Source organism: Cimex lectularius, unplaced genomic scaffold, assembly GCF_000648675.2.
Source record: "Cimex lectularius strain Harlan isolate CLEC.00 unplaced genomic scaffold, Clec_2.1 scaffold78, whole genome shotgun sequence".
NCBI classification, from domain to species: domain Eukaryota; kingdom Metazoa; phylum Arthropoda; class Insecta; order Hemiptera; family Cimicidae; genus Cimex; species Cimex lectularius.
Window position 1 is genome coordinate 1,631,719 of NW_019392658.1, and position 21,073 is coordinate 1,652,791.

At 32.8% G+C, this 21,073-nt stretch overlaps 2 protein-coding genes across 2 annotated transcripts; both read right to left on the reverse strand.

Annotated features, from left to right (window-relative positions):
* Positions 1-2,069: 2,069 nt before the first annotated feature.
* On the reverse strand, positions 2,070-11,979 carry LOC106663278 (uncharacterized protein C15orf41 homolog). The gene is made up of 6 exons (XM_014387982.2): positions 11,747-11,979; positions 8,783-9,009; positions 6,194-6,273; positions 5,241-5,290; positions 3,070-3,309; positions 2,070-2,355 (listed from the first exon to the last, which is right to left on the reverse strand). The coding sequence occupies exons 1-6, from the start codon at positions 11,842-11,844 to the stop codon at positions 2,235-2,237; spliced, it is 816 nt and encodes a 271-aa protein (XP_014243468.1). The 5' UTR covers positions 11,845-11,979; the 3' UTR covers positions 2,070-2,234.
* Positions 11,980-13,417: 1,438 nt separating this feature from the next.
* LOC106663377 (transmembrane protein 179) lies at positions 13,418-20,930 on the reverse strand. The gene is made up of 5 exons (XM_014388189.2): positions 20,592-20,930; positions 16,350-16,526; positions 15,730-15,858; positions 15,461-15,545; positions 13,418-15,381 (listed from the first exon to the last, which is right to left on the reverse strand). The coding sequence occupies exons 1-5, from the start codon at positions 20,696-20,698 to the stop codon at positions 15,154-15,156; spliced, it is 726 nt and encodes a 241-aa protein (XP_014243675.1). The 5' UTR covers positions 20,699-20,930; the 3' UTR covers positions 13,418-15,153.
* Between the last annotated feature and the right edge of the window lie 143 nt (positions 20,931-21,073).

Here is a 21,073-nt window from a genome sequence, read left to right on the forward strand (position 1 = left end):
TTTGGTTTTTTTATTTTATTAGTTATTTACGGAAGCCAAACCCATTTACAAATATATAGTAAATTTGAAATACTAAATGTTTATATATTTTCTGTTTTATGGTGGTGTAAATGAAGCAATACTCGTAATGCCATATGTTACCATATGCAACATGTTCTCTCAAGATTCTTTAACGTTATACCATATATGACTCAGCTAAAAATTGCAAGCCTAAACGGGAAACCATTCTCCAAGGAAGCTAAATATCGAGGGGTCACACTAGACCAGCGGCTCACCTGGAATAATTAAAACTATACAGGGAGCAAAAATTTGACACCAATGACCCTGGCATGGGTCCCTGGGCAATCAGGGCATAGAGGGATTGAGAAGGCTGACATGTTGTCCAAAGAAGGAGCCAACATGGATTCTAAGTCTCAAGCCCTTTCACCTGTTCCCTATAAAATTTCTGGATGATTTTTGTCATGCATTTCTAGCTAGTTAACTAACCGGGAACAAATTGTTGAACTAGGCAACTACCTGTCTCAAGTAATAAAAGTTTCTTTCTGGTGTTCCGTGAAGTGCTCATCTCTCTCTCTACTCTTATTTAATATTTGTTTATGCTGTATTTTAAATTGAGAATATCCATTAGAGGTAAAGATACTTAATCCTTAATCCAAAACAAGGATAAAGGATTTTTCAATGTTTACTTTTTATGGAATTTAAAATATTCAGTCTCATTTCAATTCTGAAGCAATAAACTTTTTAGTAGTTTTAATCTTTGTTTTCTTAATTTCAATTTTTAAACTGAAAAATGCCACTTAGTGCTATGGAAGTTGTGCATGGTGTGGCACTTATTGATGATGGACGTTCCATCAGGTATGTAGTTATTGCCATGGGAGTTACCTGAGATGTGAGATGCCGTTAGACATATTTGAGAATATATATAGAATTTGGTGGGTCCTACCATAGAAGGCCTGGTTCTGGATGCCCTAGAGCAACAGAACCACAGGATGACCATTTTTTTGACTGAGAATTTCGCGCAACCGGCACCTTACTGTTGTTCAAGCGATTCATCAGCTCCTGGGAGTTCAAGGAGTCCAAATTTCTGAACACACCGCTCAAATTAGATTAAATCAGTATGGACTGATGACTTTTTAACATCAGGGTCTTAGCCTGTTCTCAAGAACCCCTCGAACATTTATGGGATAACCTCAAAACACAAATAAGAGCACATCCATCATTTCCTGATACATTCCATGATCTTGAAAGGTCTCTTCATGAAGAATGGGCTAACGGCCAGCAAAGAAACATTTCCAGACTGGTAGAAAGCATGCCGAGGAATGAGAAAATTCACTGTGAAATCAATACTTTTGGAGATGACAAGTTATTTGCAAATCCCGTGATTAAATTCACTGAACTGTAAATGAGCAATGATAAGATTTCTGACTGGTCGCTACTTTGAGGCCTTAAACTCAACCCTAACAAGTGCTGTGTTCTCCATCTGGGCACAAAAAACTCTCATTTAACCTGCAAAATTTGGCCTCTACGTCCAAAAAGACTTGCGGATAAGAATACCAGAAGACTTAAAGTAGAATAAACATGTCCTGGACGTCGTCAAAAAAGGAAGCTTTCTTGCATACCAAGATAAATTCACATTTCTGTTACACTCCCCTAGAGTTTGCAAGTAGTATTGAAGTCCCTACTTTCAAATGTGTAATAACAATTACAGTTGTGTACAAAAATTTCAAAGAAAATTACTTTACATTCTGGAAAGACCTAGAGGAATTCATTAGAGGGTAGATTAAAAAATGTGTGAGGCAAATTAATAATTACTAATTTTGAACGCAGGATTCGAGATAAAAAAGTCAATGTCACAGATGGAATTCAAACCCAGGTCTTCGGAACTGTACCCTAATGCTCTAACCTCTTGAGCCACGGTGACTTCAATCCCAGAGACATACTTTTCTGTCTCAACACATAGTATTTATGAAATTCCTGTTTTTAATGACCAATAATAAATTAATAATGTTAACTTTTGGGATAGAAATATTACTTTCATTACAAGTACAATTTTCACAAATTTATTATATTTTTTAAAAAATATACAAACAGCAGTATAACAAATTTTCATATTTCCATATAAAGTGTACATACATCATGTATATATACATATATGAATCTTTTATATGTGTATGGAAACCTTTCATTATATTTTATTAATAACTTTAATTTCATAGTGTACAATGATAAAGGTGCTAAATTTCAAGCTTTAGGAAGTTATCAGGAAATTTGTCATGAACGATGTATCGATTTTCCCCTGGTTGTACTATGCCATCCAAGAATCCAAACCAATAAATGACAAGTCCTGGGCCAAAACTGAAAAGAAAATTGGAATGTAGATTATTTTTTGTTTGTTTTTAAACTAAACACAGCAATTTATTTTTATGCAATATATTTCAGCTGCTTTGTATTTCGAGCCACATCCCTGGTCCCTCTTCAGAGCTTGCTATTTTGCTAAAATGAACTCCTTACAATTTAATAATTGTTTACCACCAAATTAAGTTAAAATTAATACAAGAAAGTAAAACTTGAAAAGAAAACGTCCACCTTTTACTAATAATAACAAACTGTATGCAACATTAATTTAACAAAATCATAATAAATCAAATCTTTTGGCTGTACTCATGTTTTGATCATAATTAAGACAACCTAATTTATTTTACAGAAAATAAAGTTTTATCAACAGTTAAACAGTGTATAAAATATAATTTTATTATGATCCCAGTTCAACATTATGAATTTTAAACTGAATAATATTAATAGTACAACATAGTAATAATAAGAATAACAAACTTTTTATAATAGACTTTTTTTAATGAGTGTATTTCAACTGCGAGGTTATATGTCGGTGTGTTTGAGAAAAAAAAATTGTAAGCATGTCGGGTTCGAATCCAGCAGCCCTGCATTCGAACCCAGGACCTTTACCTCACAGTGATGAGCGCTGTGTCAACCCCTAAACTGTTTTGGCCACCAACACCCCTATATATAATGCCATTATTTGAAATAAATTATACAAAATATAATTATTACCTATCAAAATATGTAAAATACTGTTCTTGACAGTATTGCTTGTGGGTTGGTTCATCTGCAAATAAAGCCTTGCTCTCAATCCATCTTACAATTGAATTATTAACAGCAATTGGCACATCTAGCAGTATGTCAGGAGTTTTCATATATAATTGTTTTCGAAGATCATATTCTGTCCTAAAGCTTAGACCATGTTTCTTTAATTCAGTGTGAATTTTTACTTCATATTCATAGCCAGTTCTCCTTAAAAAAAGAAAAAGTAAATAAATAAGTAATTTAAAAAAATAATTATTATTAAATACATTGATTTTATTTTTTTCTTTCAAATTGGGAGGAAGGTGTACGTGGGGATTAGAGTGGAATTGGAGATTACAGTGAAATTTTTGATACTTGAATTTTATAGAAAATATAGAAGTCTTATGGAACATAATAAAGAGATGGTTTGACCTCCAACAAGTGTTGAACAGGTTCAAATTGCTCTTATTTAAGAATGGGATTCCGTTTCACAAGACAAAATCCGATTGCTTATTTACTAGATGCCTAGGAGACTTAAGGTCTTCTGTGAAGCCAGAGGAGGTAATACGCATTATTAAAAGCGAAAAGTTTGGCCATAAGTGGAGTTTTTCCATAGATCATGCTGAGTCACTAACTGATGACAAAGCCGACAATGGAAATGTATGTTTACTGTACCCCATTGAATAGTTACAGTCAATGACACATTCGGGTTTGCCTCCTGCAGAACTGCATTTAAAAGCAGGATGTTAGTTATGCTATTGAAAAATTTATGCTTACGAGACAGTTTGTATAACCGGACCAGTTTGCTAGTAAGAAAAAGTGATAGATATAAATTGATTGATACTACACTGCCAAATATTAACTGGTTATAAAAAGGGAGATTTTGTGCACATCCTCGAATATATGTAGACATATGAGGAGATACTGAAATACCCTTTTTTTTTCTTTTTTTTTTAAATGGTTGCAATTCCCAGTCAATCTAGCATTTCCTATTACTAAAGAGGTCACAAGGACAAACTTTTGAGAAAATAGGTTTGAAATTCAAAAAACACAATATTTACACATGGACAATTATATGAAGCACTGTTGAGGTGTACGACATAGATGGGCATTAAAATAGAATGCAAATTAAAAGAAAAATGTATAGAAAATATTGTTTTCAATGAAGCGTTGGAGTAGTGTACAAGTTATTTTTTGAACAAGCCTACCAAAAATCATGAGGCCTGGAAGTTTAGAGCTTATTTATTTTGAGTTGCTCTTTTTTATTTACCTGAGAAAATATGATATAAAAGTAGAGGGGGCTAAGCTCACCAACCTCCAGGCTGAACATGGCAGCTAGCGCCTGCTAGCCATTTTGCGTGGGGATGAGTGGGCAATGAAAAAAAGCGAGCATCGGTGGGGCCACCTAGCAGACATAAATAAATCTTTTCGTTGACTTGCAAGTGTAAGAATAGAATAGAAATATACTTTATTGAACAAAACTTGCCAAATAGAATGAAAATGAAAGTAACAAAAGTACCATTGTGGTTTTTCAAAACCCTAGTGTCTGGGAATCCCCACACAAATGAAAAAAAGAAACCGAACCGACACAATACTGATTACTTAAAAGACTACTAGACAACAGATCTAAACTAAACTCCTCCCAACAGCAAAATACTCATATACCAATCAACATCGAACCTATGAATATTGTGGAACTATGGAGTAGAATTTGTCTAAGGACTTTTGAACGGAAGTTGGATGGCTTGGCAAAACCCCACAGTTCCACTATTTATGTCCAAAGTGGTCACAGTAAAGCATGTATAAATTTAGTTTAAGGAGGTCTAAGGTCAAGAAGATTTTCAGTTCTAGAAGGCTTTTTAGTTGTCCAAGTCTTCTGCTGTTGTTGTCTCTTGTCTTGTATGGGGGATTTCATGTCAGTTTGCTGACTAGGTAAGCTCTAAGTATTTGACTTGAATGAAAGTCAGTATCTCTTTGTTGTTGATGTACAGTGGAGGGCAGATATTTTTTCAATGTTAATGTACAATTTTTCTTCAGTCAGCCTTGTCCTCCACTCTTGCACTAGTTTTGATAAGCTGAAAGTGTTCTTGGATGTTGGAGATAGCTTAGGATAGGATTCAAGTTAGAGGACAAAATTGTGGATAGAAATTATTACTTACTTTTTAATAACATTTCCAATAGGACTGTAACTGAAGTCGAGCAGAGTGCACTGAAAAATAATAATGCAGTGAACTAATAATTAAATAGTTCTTCAAAATAAACATTCCAAGAACTGTACTAAGTATACTGAAAGAAACATTAATAGCATGAAAGGTTGAGGTTAGTTTCACTAGAATTTTTAATTTTTATCTTTGGCCATCGTCTTTTTACTTGACAAGCAGGGTTGGAGGAAATTTGTTGGGATGAGAGTTTTTGTATTTGAGGATTTATTATGAAAAGTTGAGAGGTATGTTATGAAATTGGCGATAAAAGGAGTGGATTACATCTTAGACAGATATTATTTAGGTCTGTGTAGGTAGGTTTGAAGACACAAAAGCAGCAAGGATTTATCTGAAAATTATGTATTGGGCTCTTTGGAAGAACTCTGTAACGTTTCATAACTTCTAAGTTGTGTGTGTGAGGATTCCATTTCAGATAATCAGTTTGTCAATACAGTCCTAGGTACCACACGGCACACCTGGTCTGCAGATGAGAGGAGTATTTTATTGAAGTAGACCAGAGGAGGGATCTTTTTGTGGAAAGTGAAGATTATTTGAGTGGATTTTTCTGGGTTAAATTTTATTCTTTAGTAATATGAGGTGTTCCTGAAGGTATCTAATGGCATGAATGGATCAGAGTTACTTGAATTCTCTGCAAAGGTTAGGGTGGTGGTTTGAGGATAGAATGGAAGATCAACCGTATACACCTGGTACAGTACAGGGGACAAAACAATGTCCTGAGATACATCGACAAGAATAGGGTAGTTTGGGGAAACCCTGTTTTTTATTGTTTTAAATTTATTTATTAAAGTAATTTTGTTGTCTTCACTCGTGGTAACTGTATAATATTTATACATTTTGACTGAAATATTGATAATATAAAAACAAAAGTAAAATATATTTTTTGTACTTACTAAAAAGGTTTCATGTGCTAGATATTGATTATTGATTAGGGATGTGTCCTTTATCAAATGCCACATTTTTGTAGAACCACCTGGAGAAGAAAAAAAACTTAAATTTTTATCTTGAAAGTTAAATTTTGTTAAGGCTAATATACACTCGTAGACAAAATTGCATGACTGTCTATAGACAAATAACCAATTTTATCTGTAGAATGCTTAGAAAAAATCCATGATGATTTGTCACATGTGCACAGCTCAGATAAAGTAGTTTCCGCAATAACATGACGAGTGAGATAGGGACCTGCAGCTTTGCTGCTTGTGCAGTTTTAATTTTGGATCATAAAAATAAAATTAATTGTAAACATTGGTGGACAAGGAATGCTTTAGCAGACGGTACTACATTTGGTTTGATACTTCTGAAAAAATTAAATTCGTTTGAACTCTACTTAACATTTGGAAAAATTAAAATTAGAAGGTATTTCAGTTTTCAGAAATTGCACCTGGCTAATCACCATGGATTTTGAAAATTTGCTACTTATGATATATATAAAATGAACACAAAACATTGTCTGTAGACTTGAGCTGTGCAATTTTGTCTACAAGTGTGTACTAGCCTTTAAAAAACCATTTTTTTAAACTCAAGAACAATAGAATATATTGTAATAAAATTTGCAAAACAATTAATGTTTTCCTCAGCTTGACATAAATTTTTTATGACTGGCTATATCTAATTCAGGAGTAGGACACAATTGTATATTGTTTCTCTTAGAAAAATCCAAATTTTTTTTTTTTTTAATCCAGCTGTAAATTGGGGACAGTGACATTTAATACAGGAAGGATATCTTTTTGCAATTCCTGCTTTATTATATGCCTTGGAAGTAATATGTAATTGCACATATACAATCGACAGGTTTCACGCATTTCAAAAATACCTGAATCTTCGATTGAAATATCTTGATTGAGTATAAATTCCCATTATTGTAAAAGAAAGAATAAATTAAAAGGGTTCCCAATTTGTTTTAAAGGCCAAATAAATAATAAGAGAAAAAGGTTATAAATTCTTGTTATTTAAAATAATAATAAAAAAAGTATTAAATGTACATGTACATGAAAATAATATGTATACATAAATACACGTGAGCTCAACACAAATAACGCCAACCACAAAACACAATATATGATTTATCTTAAAAAATTAACCAATTAAATTTTTTTATATAAAAAATAAATAAATAAATAAAAAATATATGTACGTAATTTTGTATGCTATTTTAGAATTATATTTAGAATTTATGTATATTATTTAGAATTTAGAATTATATGGGATTAGAAATATAATTTTTATTTTATTATCTTATGATCATAATAATAAAAAAAATTTTAAATTTTTTAAAAAAAGAATTTGTGTTTATGTAATTATAATACATTGAGGAATATGTACATATTTTTTGTTATATGTGTGTGCTTATTCTTCTTGAATCAGTGGATTTTGTGTTCTTAGTATACTTAAATTAATTGTGACTATTTGATTGTATTATGTTGAATATGAACTGGAGGGTTTACTGCTATTACTGTTATTACCTTATTCATGCTCATACTTTATTATTATGTATAAAAAAATTGTAAAAAAATGTAAAAAAAATTAACAAATTTTATTGTTAATTGTTAATTTTTTTTCACCGTGATGGGAGGAGTGTAATATCCCTTATTCCAATTATTCCTAAATATTTTATTTTAATAGCTTTCCTCCTTGTACCGACTTCCCACAATAAGACTTTACCAACACCCTTCACTCCCACCATTGTTAAATCCTTCCTAGACCTCCCACCAAGGTATAGAATAGGACTGATTGTAATATTTGACGAGTCGGTTTCCCATAAGCCCTCCACTCCTGTAGCTATTAATTTTTTAATGCAGAAGTTAATTTTTCCTCTGCCTGTGTAAGTCTACTTCTACCCCAGTCTCCATAATCCTGACGTTGGTTATCACAACATGTAAGATGAGAAAAAATGAATTTATACAATGGTAGAAATTTTAGACAATCAAAGTATTTGTACTCACTCAAAGTGTTTGTTTCATGTGTCGATGTGTCATTCTTGAGTGTTGTGTTTAGAGTGCCAGTGAGATATTAGTTTCTTGTTTATATAAGTTGGGAAGGAAGTTGGGATAGAAAGACCTTTTTATATAAGGAGTCGGCTTCGTTGAGGTGAAAGGAGCCGACATGGGAAAAAATGGGTAATGGTTCGGCCTGATTAGCCTTTCAGGATTAAACAAATGGGGGATAATTACGGAAAGGAAAGACAAATTGTTCAAGAATTAGATTATGTAGAAATGTTTGATGTGTGGATGTAATGATTATTTTATGTTGTATTATATGTTTTGTGTGTTATATATAATGTTATTGATATTGAATTTGATTAATGATATTAGCATAGCTGCGACAGAGATCAAAACATTGCATGATAAAGACAATGTTTTTCTAAACCTAAGTCACACCAGACCACATCTCATGATCTATAAATGATCATTAATTAAGTCTAAGTCACTAAATACCACACACACAAACACACAATAATAATAAAACAAACGTTTTAGCCATACCGTTACATTTATTTTCTTCCTGCAATAAAACGTTCGCCACTGCCAAAGGTTCCACTCCATATTTCTTAGCCAATTTGGCGACAAAACCAACAGGAAAATTTGTACTCGTTGCCTCTAAAAACTGTGAGTACAACATTGTTGAATTTTTTTGACATTTCCACAGGTTCTTTTTATTATTTTGGCAGCTGCATTTGTTCATAATACTCTTAAGGGTTTCTGGTAAAATACTAAAAAATTAAAATATAAATAATACATAACACGCATTGAATGTTACATTAATATAATATTAAAAAGAGAAATGCCCTTACAATAAAATCATGAAAAATTATAATACCATCAAACTAACGCATTTTTTTAAGACTTTTAGATGTAACATGTATAACATAGATGTAGATGTATACATAAACAAATATAAAGGTTCAATTTTAGTACTGTAAGTTTATTGCACTGTGGAACCGTTTTTTACTACTAATATAAATTTATCCTGAAGAGGAATCAAGACACGGTTCGAAATGTATGATAAAAATTATATATTTAAAAAAGACTGATACTGGTTAATAAAATCACAATACAATAAAAAAATATATCCTGAAAACTTAATTCAACATTTCATTATTCATATCAACTCTATTAAAACATAAAACTGCTGTCATTGGGAAGACAACTGAAAGGAATATTAAATTTTGCCGAGTTTAGTTCACGAAATGTTTTAAAGACAACTGTGAAGTTAAGGCAATACCCAATTATATTTATATTTATACATTATACATACTACATCATATACATAAGATACACCCTAGTATACAGCAGACATATTACAAAAATGTCCAAAGACTCAGAAAAAAATGTCAGTCATTGAAGTACCCAGACACAGCATTAAAAAGGAAATGTAGAAGACTTGAAAAGATGGACGAGCCATAAAGCATCTGATATGGTGGTTAACGTGAAAGAGCTCAGTATGCCATAGGTTACATTTAGTAGGATCATTGCTAATAATTCAGGGGAGGATATGGCATTATTCAAAATTTTCCATCCACAAGTTATATACATATATAGGGTGTATCTGGAGTTTAGTTACTGCAGCCCAATAAGGTCTTTTCTAGAGAGGTCTATTTTGCCAATCACTACAGGAACCAGTACTGATTCTAACTTCCATGCTTCCACCTGATAAACCCAAGATTTTTAAACCTTCAAGCATATTTAATTAGTATGGTCATGGAAATAGCTATTTGAATTGAATGCAACTCTGAGATTCTCCAAACAATGGGCCTATAAATATAAAATTTAGCTCCGAATTGTAATGCTAATACGTATTTCTTATAAATTTAGCTTATAATTACATTTTGATGAAGTTTTAGAAGATTTTTGGGAAATATGCTGGGGACTTGTTAGATCAATGAGTTTTCCTTTGATTCAAGCATTTTTGCATCAGTAGTTTTTTTATTTGTTGTTTACAGGATGCCCCGCACTTTTCACCCGTCTGCCAGTGCCCACTTCCACCAACCTCATGAAGAATTCACTGTTTCAATTTACCCTGTATTGTAGGTAAAACCTAGGGTAAAACCTATAAAATTGCCCAAGGGATGGAGGAAAAAAAATCCAATTGCCCCACTTGACCCTACCCAATTAGTTGTAATCATGTGTGAATAACATTTTCTACTTTATTCTACTTGGCGAAATGCCGAAACGATAGACCAACTAGAGGAGAGGCACACCAAAATGATTAGTAGCTAAATTACAGGTTCAACTACACATGTTGTGGATGCTGGGTGTTGTCAATATTCCCAGAGCATAATTTCTATGGGTTTAACTATGCCAACAACACCAGAGTACGTGATTACTGATTTATATAAGCTTTAATCTGCACATGCATGTACATACGCACACATGTGTACAGAGTTGAGCCTATTACTTCCCCCAGTCCAGCAGCAATTATATAACTAACCTAATTGAAGATTGATGGAGTACTCAATATTCTGCCATCAGCCTTCTTACATTACACGTTCACACCAATAAATAAATTCACTCTCAACCAAGCTGGGGACACAAAAATATAGTACTAAATAAAATAAAACAACCCTGTTTCCTCCAAGAATCAGAATAGGGGACTCAGATATTCGCTGCCGTGCTCAAACACAATTCTCGTATCGAGTGGCATGCCTATATGCTCTCTATATAGAGCCAAGCGCCCTTCAATTAAGTGGGACACATCGAGCAACCTTTCTCTGCATGCCTGACACATACACATGCTTTGGCTCAAAAGTAAGTGTCCATGTGTCAGTCTTGGATAGACTATTCTTAATAATGTGAGATGACCCTTCAGCCACTCAGACAAGTCAGCTCCGAGGCCCACTGACGCTATCACTTTATTTTAATTATGTTTTATTGCATTTTTAGTGTTGGAGGGCCAGATCTTAAAATTTTGAACTCATAAAATTTCAGTTGGTGATGGGTGTTGGTCTGTGAGCCGGTGAACTCATGCTGGACCAGTGTTGGGTCCATCTTCACTCATGGATATGCTGAAATACTATAAACGCGTTTCGTTATTGTGTCAACTTCAGCAGAGGAACTCCTCACTCAAAGTTCCTCACTGAAGATGGTGCAACGCCGTAACGCTTCTGGGCAATTCAACAAGCCTGCGATTGAAGACAGACCCAACAAGCAACCCAGTGCCAGTTCAGCACGACTCATAAAATCGCCAAGATCAGCCTTGTGATGTATTACTTATACATTTCGGCCTGTTCCACCGGTTCCTTCAGGGCATTTTGGAACTAGAATCACAGTCTTTATTGAAAATTCTGTGAAACAGGTCATACACAGGCAAAAGTAATGAATAATTCGCAAGGTTGATCTTGACGTTTTTGGTTTTTTTTTATGAGCAACATTTTAACGCCCACCCTGGATATAAAACATGCCTGTATTTTTTTGAGACATTAGGTTAAAACGTTCAGAAATGCAACTTACTCCGGGTACAGTTTGCACAAGTTGTCAAAGCAATCCGAATAGTTTCCATCGAAATTGTTGACACAATTGGCAATCCCTTTGAATATTTCTGGCTTCATAATTTAGAAAAATACGGAAAACCGTGGATTTACATATCAAAAAGTTCGGTGTTTTTTTCCTAAATACCGTTGGAATTTTTCTCTTCTGGCTTTGTAGTTTTGTTTTTGTACTTCCCAGTGCCCGCCACCCGGCAAACTTTTGTTTTGTTATCTTTCGACTACAGAGCGCCTCATGTGAAACACACGTCAACATCAATACGTCAAAAAAGTTCTTTTTTTCTTTCTTATACAGATAAATATGTATATTTTAAACAATTGTAAAATTTTGTTGACAAGTGTGGAAAATTTGGAAATTGTTATACTAATGAGGAGAAAAATTCGCCTCAACATTAAAAAGTTCAACTAAGGAGCACTAAACATGGTGCTAAACCCCTCAAAAACTACAGTAATTGCATCTATCCTTCTTGGACATTGAAGGAGCATTGATAATATTCTTTTTGAAGCAATGTTCACATCACTGAGTCAGTGAGGAATTGACAAAACTTGCTATAAACTATTTAATGCATAAGTGAGTAATATAGAGAACAACTAGTTCTACGAGTGAGGTCTCAGATCTTCACATACATATATTAGTAACAAAATAAAAAGTGGTATATTTCCTCGCAAACACCTATGCCTAATCATGGAATAATAAACTTTGTGGTGGAGGCAAATAACACAAACACCACAGTTTACAGAGATACCAAGATGACTAACTGGCAGTTCTATCAAGTATACTCAGACTTGAGACACAAGGGCTGAATTCTACAGTTAAAAACATACAAGGCTGAAAGGTTGACTAAGGCAATCACTACAGCCATGAAGGACTAAAAGACACAAAGGCTCATTTAAATCTAAAGGGAAAGATAGAGTGTACCATGGTGGAATATTGAACTTAATGATCTACAGACTAAAACAACAAAACTTTTCAATAGAGCAAAAGTAACAGGTAAATGGGATTAATACAAAAATTCCCTAACTGAATACATACACATTTCCACTGCGGCCAAGACATAGAAAATTCTAATGTTTTTCTCTCTTTTTTTTTGCATGTTTTTCTCCAGGCACCTAAAATATTTGCTTAAAAATGAAGATCATGCACAACTGAGTGAAATCATCAAAAGAAAAACTCTTTGTTGTTATGATTTGCAGAACAAGTGCAACAATTGTAAAAGATAGGTTAGAAAATATGCCTTGCAGTTTACGATCATGGCACTACACACATCACAGTAGTGTAATGACTAAGTTTTCTATCAGTCATTACCAACGATTTCTCACTCGACACACTGACAGCAAAAGTTATCGCAAGATAGTTAAGTTTTTGTTGAACTCATCACTTACTGAGTATGTTTACCCACCTGGGTTTCAATGTCACTTTACCCTTTGTCACCACCTTTCACCTTTGTCTTCTTCAGAGTTGAACTATTGCCAGTTTAACATTAAAATAACTAGTTCCAGGTGATTAGAGTGCATCGAGTATTACACCCACTTCAAAAATGCCAAATTTACTTTAAATATCAACAGCTTAGAAGTAGAAGGTACTAAATAATGTAATTTAGACATATTAGAATGGGAAAAAATGCACAAGGACTCATTTTGATGTGACACTTCAATCAATGTTTTAATATTTTTATATGGCAAATTTCAAATTCATATATTACATCATATTACATTGAAGGAGTTTCTTACATTACAATTGCTATTAATTGTATTACAAAAATCCACTTTTTTAAATTATTACACTATTGTAATAATTTTAATTAACTTCAATACTTTTGAAGTTATCACTTTTTCTCTTTATCCCTCTTCTTCTGGAGTTTATTAGTGTAGTATAAAAGAGATAACTGATATTTTAATAAATTTAATTAAAAAACATATACAAATAAAACATCATACCATTTTTAATTGATCATTATTTCATCTTATAAATCATTTGTAAAAAACCCAATAAAATTCTATTTAATTTATAATTCAAACATTTCAGGATTTGAATTGAAACAAAACTTATCAATATTAAAAATACAATGTGCTTGACTACATAAGGAACTTTTCAATTTCATTTTTTAATCATACAATAATAAACCAATAACAGTGTTCTAACACTCATCATAATTATGTCAGTGGTGTTCATTTTCAAATTCTGGATCAATCACAATCTTCAAAATCATACGTTTTTATATTCTGTTCATTTTAAAGGTAATTATGACTTTTTAACTAAATATTAGTAACTAAATCTAAAAATTAGAATGAAATTTAATGGTGGAGGGCATCAGTGGCCTCAACGATTAAAACGCTGACACAGAAATGCATCTCTGTTGATCCTGGGTTCAACCTAATTACACATGGGCTAACAATACATTGATTAGGAGTAGAAGGTAACAAATAATGTAACTTAAGATGGATTAGAATTGAAAAAAAAAAATTAATGGCAATTGAAATTTAATATCATAATGAGTACTACTATTAAAATATATAACTACTACTTGTGACTATTTTTAGCTGTTCAAATGACCTTTCATACATAATAACAAAATTAAATTGTAACAATAATTTTGAAATAACTCATGTTCAAATCAAATAACACTCAAAATCAAGGCCAATGAATTGTAATGTTAATTTAATTTATTATTCAAACAAACTTGATATGTGGCTAATGCCGGCAGGCAAAGCAAAAAAAAAAAAAAAATAAAAAATAGATTAAGTGTATGTACAGTGTATATCTATAAATAAGTAGATACAATAATTTTGATGAAAATTTTATGAAGATATAAGAGTAATGAACTGAATTTACAACTTTACAAGAATGTGGCGATGTTGGCCTGTGGCTTACAACTTGCGTATTTATGTGAAAGTCAGGAGGAACTCTGCGAGCAGTGGACAAGCGCAGTAGGTGGCCAAGGGAGTATATTGTCCTTTAACAGGAAGTACGACTTTGCATCATCATCGTGGGGAAGATGTAATAATCACACCGTGTTTTGTATATTTTCTGCCCCCACGAAAAAAAAGATAAATAAATAAAAATAAATAAATAAATTCCAAGTTCAGGGCTAAGATTTGAGCATGAGTCCTTTCAGCCTGCATCAACGTCTCATCGATTGGGCCAATGGGTGCCCTCAAGTTCAATTATTAATTATTACAATATGACATGAAATTTAGTACACTATAGAATAAATAAGATTTTTTTCATATCACTAAATAAAATTATATAAAATGACAAAATAATGTTTGGACTTTATAATTATGTACAAAAGCAATTAATTGTATAAAAATAAAACAAATTCAAAAGCTTTAATTAATCACAATAATGCGGTGAATAAATATTCACAATAATTAAAAATAAAGATCATTGCTTTCTAGCTTATCCCCCTTACATTCATTTGCATCGTTTGAATGATTTACGCGTACATCTGCATCAATTTTGTTTCCTTCATTTATCAATCGCTGCCGCTCGCGAAACATGCTAGCCCTCATATTCATTATTTGATGTTGCTGGCACATTTTGAGTAGAGCGAACACGGAAAGGCCTACCCAGCACGCCATTGAAGCCCAAGCGCCAAACTTCAACAAATAATTAATTTTAACATTTAATTTCACAAAAAGACTTTTCTTTTTATTCAGAAAATAAAAAAATAATAACCTGTGCTGCTCCTAGTTCAAAATAGAAATTGGTTGTATCTATTCCATCTTGTCTGTCAATATCAGCACCAGATGCAAGTTCACACCTAAATACAACAGTCAGATTAGCATTTTCACAATTAAAAATTCTGATCTTACAATAACTCAATTACCATTCTTAACGATTATAATTTATAAACTTCAAAAGGAGTGAATATAGGCTTCAGGTAGCCTCTTATTTTAACATTTATTTAAAAAAAAAATTATGCATATTTTTTATATAATACTTACGAAGAAAACCTCATAGTCATGTCATTGCACCACACAATAAATCCAAATGTAATCATCAAGGCGGCGACAACTGACATACCACATAGAAAGAAACAGCCAATCACATCAAAAAATGCAGACAAAAAATTACTGAAAAAGAACTTTAGTTTACTATGAAATAATAAAACTTATCATTATTGTTAAGTATGTACTGAAAAGTTTTTAATGATTCTATGAGATCTGGATAGTTTTAACAAATTAAATTACTTATTTACTGTCCATATTATTGCTTTATTTTATTGATTCAGTTATGTGTCATTATGGGCTCATAAATATGTAATTCTGTCTATATCAACATGCAATATTTCTGCTATTTTTATTACTCAAATTGGCCTTGTAATTTCTAAAGAAACTTCGTATTTATTTTGTAAATACTTATGTAAAAAAGTAAAGTAATTCCTGTTAGGTGTCATGGACCATCAAACATGTTACAATACTTTCATAACGTAAGTTAAGTTTATGTGCTGGTCTCCCTCAGACAGTCTTGGAGGAATGTTTTTTTCTACTTTGTTATACATATTACCCAATTGTATATTAAAGAATAAAGGCATATATTAGTATATATTAATTATTAAAATTACCTGTCTGTTCCTTGGTACATGTAACGAGCCATTCTGTATATTTGAATTAATGATACTATTGCTAACACAACACCGACAAAAATAGTGTAATTACAATATGCCTGTGATGACCATTTAACCATGAACTGGCCATCTCTTTCCAACCAAACACCTGTTGAGAACAGTAAACAATGACCCCTAAAACAGATAAAATATTTATCATTTAATTTTTTTATATTAATGTTATTATATATGTATTATGTTATTCAATTGTCTTGATTGTCCCACGGTCTTGATACTTTATACATCTAGCCATTGTACAGCTATGCGAGCACAGCTCTAGACGCGTCTGGTAGCATGATATATGGGCATCCTACCAAAAACCGCTTTGAACATTGTATATACAGAGCAATTCCAATATAGAATGTACAGGTTCTAGATCTTTCCACTGTCAACCCATAAATGTTTGAACCCGTAAGTTTTAGTATTTTATTTTAACTACCAGCTTTGTGGTTTCGGCAGGTAGCAATTGTCTGTTGTCTTCTAGTACTCCTTGTCTTTTTAAATATGTTTTATTTCTGCCGTAGAGTTATATCATATGCTATACCGAATTCTTCACTTTTAGCTGCATTTTTGTGCGGCAGTCAGCTTCCTCATTGCCCGGTACTACAATGTGTACCTTTACCTACGTAATTGCTAATTTCCATCCTCTCGACATCATTTCTGTTGGAAGAGAGTTCATTTTTAACCCTGTTTTTGTTTGTAGCAATTGAATTGATATAGTGCTGTCAGTGTATATCAAAGCAGATTCTTCTCCCATCACATTTTCCTGTCCTCGAATCCATCCCTGGTTGGTAACTCATTAGTCAGTATACAAGCTGCATTGTGTGAGATAGTATTTTTATTAGCATGAAGCATTGTTACATCATTGAAGCATAGCTACATTTTTGCGTATTAGTTTTTTTCTTTTTTCCATAAAACCCCTTTTTGCCAACCTGGAGGAGCTGCATAGATAATGGCAAGATTGCTTCTTTATATAACATGAACAAACTTTCATTTGGTAGCCCCAGTTTACTCTAGCTGAACACAATATGGCATTATTTGAGCTTTTTTTTTTTTGCTTATGTATTCTATGTGTGCTCACCATGTCAGCCAATCATCAAATATTATTCCAAGGTATTTTATTTTTATTACTATTTGAATTCTTTCATACATCATACTAATTTTTATTTCTTTTAGTTTTTTCTTCTCGATATCTGAAGAGCTTTACATTTTTCATGATCTGATATTTGAAAGCCCATTGCTCCCACTGTCCCAGTTCTATGTTGGCTGATGTTTGTAGATCGAAGTCATCAGCGAAGGCGAAGGCCTCTATTCCATTTTCATATTGTCATAGATCAATTGTTCCAAAAACCTGAGCTTAACGAACTTGAGGACATACCATTTTTTGTTCCCTTGAAATCTTTGGAGAGTCTGATTTAAAGATTACAAATCTTTCTCAAAAATATGATCGAGTGAGTAAATACAAGCTCTTTGGGCAATGACCTGTTCTTAGTTGTTTCATGGTAGTGGGTCACCTGGCTGAATGAAAGGCACCTGGTGAATTGGATTAGTAAAACAAAGTTGACTGAGATTGACTGATATTGTTAGTAGATGTTATGTTAGTTAACCATGGTCTGGTAGACATATCTTTAATGGCGATGGATTGGGGAGGAGTCAAACATGTAAGGAGTTCGTATTCAACATAAGCGATAAAACCATTCACTCTAGCTTACATCGACTTGGGACGATGTGGAATGCCATAAAAAAAAAAGATGCATTACCAATTTTTAAGTGTCTTTGATCTGTAATGTCTCTCGCTAAACAACGCTAATTTAAAGGGAGAGCCTTAAAACTGAAGCCATTTTTCAATGTATGTACTTATGTCAAAACCTATGATAATCAAGTAAAACTACCGTCGGTAAAAAAAAGTCTCTGAACAATACTGGTTTGCCAAAAATATGAATTCCAAATTTCTTATCATAAGTAATTCGATAGAAAAACATTATTTCATATATGTTTAGCGGTCATAATTGACCATATTAAATTTTTTAAAAAAATCTAATATCTTGGTTGAGTTGAAAAAGTTAGTGTCATGAGCGGGATTCGAACCCATGACCTTCGGCTAAAAACATTATGCTTGTAAATATAAATATATTATTTAAAGGCTTTTGAACATTAAGAAATAAATGATTTAAGTTAAAGGTTGTTTTCATAATAAGTTTGAATGAGCTACTCGAGAGGAAAAAAAGTTTCCGAACCCCAGGCAAACTAGTTTCTTTTCCAAAGTTCACTGTCTTCAGCCTGATTCTTGGTGTTCTTCGTGCAATATTATTTTAATAGCAATCACGTTTTGCTTAGTTAGTACGATATTAGCGTTAAATATGGAAATACCTCGGTCCACTCGGGAAGTAGTTGTTAGATTGTATAATGAAGAAAAATCATTTTGTAAAATAGGAAATGTACATGATAAGTGCCCCTTGACAATTCATTACATCATCTCCCATTATAAGGAGTTCGATAATGCTGAAAAATTAAAACATCATCTAAAAGCGTGTCATTCTCAAAGAAGTGACCATTAATCAAGTGCCCCTGAAATTGCAAGTATTCGGACTATCACTAAAATTTAAATAAGCCTGATGCATTTTGGGAATTATTTTCATAGATGAGTGCAAATTTAATGTCTCAGGGTCCGATGGAAGAAAGAAAATGTGGTGTAAGGCAATGGAACAATTGAAATTAAGGAATACACTATTGACGGTTGGGGGCAGTGGGGTGCTTGTTTGGGGCTGCATGGGCTATAGACAAGATGGCATTTTACACATAACCGATGGGATCGTGTATCAATAACATCTATTTCAATGTTCTAAAACAGAATTTATAGGAAAGCACTATTAAATTTGGTAAAGAAAAGATGTTTCCAGCAAGAATGACCCCACACACGTGGCTCTGAAAACTCAAGAATGGCTAATATGTACAGTTGACTCTCATTATCCATGGAGGATATATACCAAGCATCACTGGGGATAATAGGAAGTACTTCGAATTTCGCTTTGAAGCTTTTTCTTTTATCTCCATACCAATCAGATACTTTCTGAATCTATCGCCAATGTTATGTACACATATTTCAGGGTTTTTCCAATAAGAAATAAGGTAACATAAATACATACATAATGATTCACAATGTGAATTTCCCACCTCCTCTAGAACTCAACTAGGGGAAAACCGCATATGAGTGAAAGAGCGGATAAAGAGAACTGCGGATAATAGTGTTTGAAGCATTTTCGTCTATATTGGAATGTAAAAAAAAGAAGATTAAAAACAAAAATCATCAAAAAGAAGAGCTTTTACAGGAGTTGATTAATTCATCCCCAGGTGTGACAAAAAAAAATCTGTCAATGAAAAACCAATGATGATGATGGTGATGATAAAAAGAGACTTAGGAAGTGGGTGTTTTTGTTCCTCAAGACTACAGCCTTTTTTTGTAAATGATGGTTCTAACACTAATCATCTGCTTGAAGTAGTTATGAGAGTTTAATGTTGAGATACTTTTGTAACGCCTTCAACCTGATGATGAGTATTTTAATGCTTGAAACCCGAAGAGTTGTAAACAACAAATCTATGAGTCGAGCCATAATTTACAAAAAATGAATCTACATACTCACCCCACCTTCTTTATTTCTACTGCAGCCTTTTGGCTTATTGTACTTTCCTAGTTCCCTAGTGCAATGCGATCAACCCAATCCTTATCAGAGTTATTAGGTCATTGACTGTCATTGCTACAATTTTTCCCCCTGGGTTTTCTTTGTATCCCATGTAATGTCTTCTTTGAGAGATTGGTTCGCATTGGAAGATGGGTGGCTGTTTCATCCTCATTGCATAATCTACAGATGGGATTATCATTGACGTTTTCTCAGAAGCCAATGACCGGAAATGAAAAACCGTTTATTAGGGTTAATAAAAAGTAAGAGTGGACCTACAAATTACTGAGATAAAATTTAGACGAGTGTCAGTGAATAAACAAAACAAATGAAAAATACTGCGTTGAGATTTTTTTTTTTTTTACTGAGTGCATATTCCATTTTTACTTTCACGTTTGTGTTTACAGCAAATGGCTGAATACGAAAAATGATCTATCAGAAACAATGCACAAATACAGTGAACAATTTTCGACACAAATTTTCAAATTATACTTGATAAATGAAACAAAAAATTGTTACTAACCGAAATTCATCTTGATGCAGTGTCATAGGAATGGCGATGCACAAAGAGCATAAGAAGGCGATGACATAGCCAGCAATCTGACTTAAAAGTATGTAATTCAAAGGCATTTTCTTCTTCTTTATGAAAAGCCCATTGAAAAATCATTAAAAGAATAATAATAACAAAACACTAACAGTAACTTGAATTCCTTGTTTATGGAAGTGCACCTCTGAAAGTTCCGTATTATGACAATCAAACTGATAAACAACGGATTTAATAATGTGTAAATTAATTTTAAAAAAAAGTTCACTTTTCAGTACACACTAGAGCCTTTACAAAGCCTGAAATCCTGAATGATAAAGATAATTCAACAAAACGGAGAAGTCTCAACCGATACCGTTCAAGAGATATGACATCATCAATGACAACGTCAACGTTTTCCCTCGAGGGGTTGACAGTTTATAACATAATCAAATATACATGCATACAGCATTAATCAAAAA

What these genes read in the sequence shown, in the direction of transcription:
- LOC106663278 (XM_014387982.2), bottom strand. Translation starts at nt 11,844, where the DNA reads ATGAAGCCAGAAATATTCAAAGGGATTGCCAATTGTGTCAACAATTTC. An exon ending in GGAAGAAAATAAATGTAACG is followed by an intron (nt 6,274 to 8,782) that starts GTATGGCTAAAA and finishes TTTCTTCTCCAG; the next exon opens with GTGGTTCTACAAAAATGTGG. An exon ending in TAGCACATGAAACCTTTTTA is followed by an intron (nt 5,291 to 6,193) that starts GTAAGTACAAAA and finishes ATTATTTTTCAG; the next exon opens with TGCACTCTGCTCGACTTCAG.
- LOC106663377 (XM_014388189.2), bottom strand. Translation starts at nt 20,698, where the DNA reads ATGCCTTTGAATTACATACTTTTAAGTCAGATTGCTGGCTATGTCATC. An exon ending in CTGCATCAAGATGAATTTCG is followed by an intron (nt 16,527 to 20,591) that starts GTTAGTAACAAT and finishes TATCTGTTTTAG; the next exon opens with GGGTCATTGTTTACTGTTCT. An exon ending in ATGTACCAAGGAACAGACAG is followed by an intron (nt 15,859 to 16,349) that starts GTAATTTTAATA and finishes GTTCTTTTTCAG; the next exon opens with TAATTTTTTGTCTGCATTTT.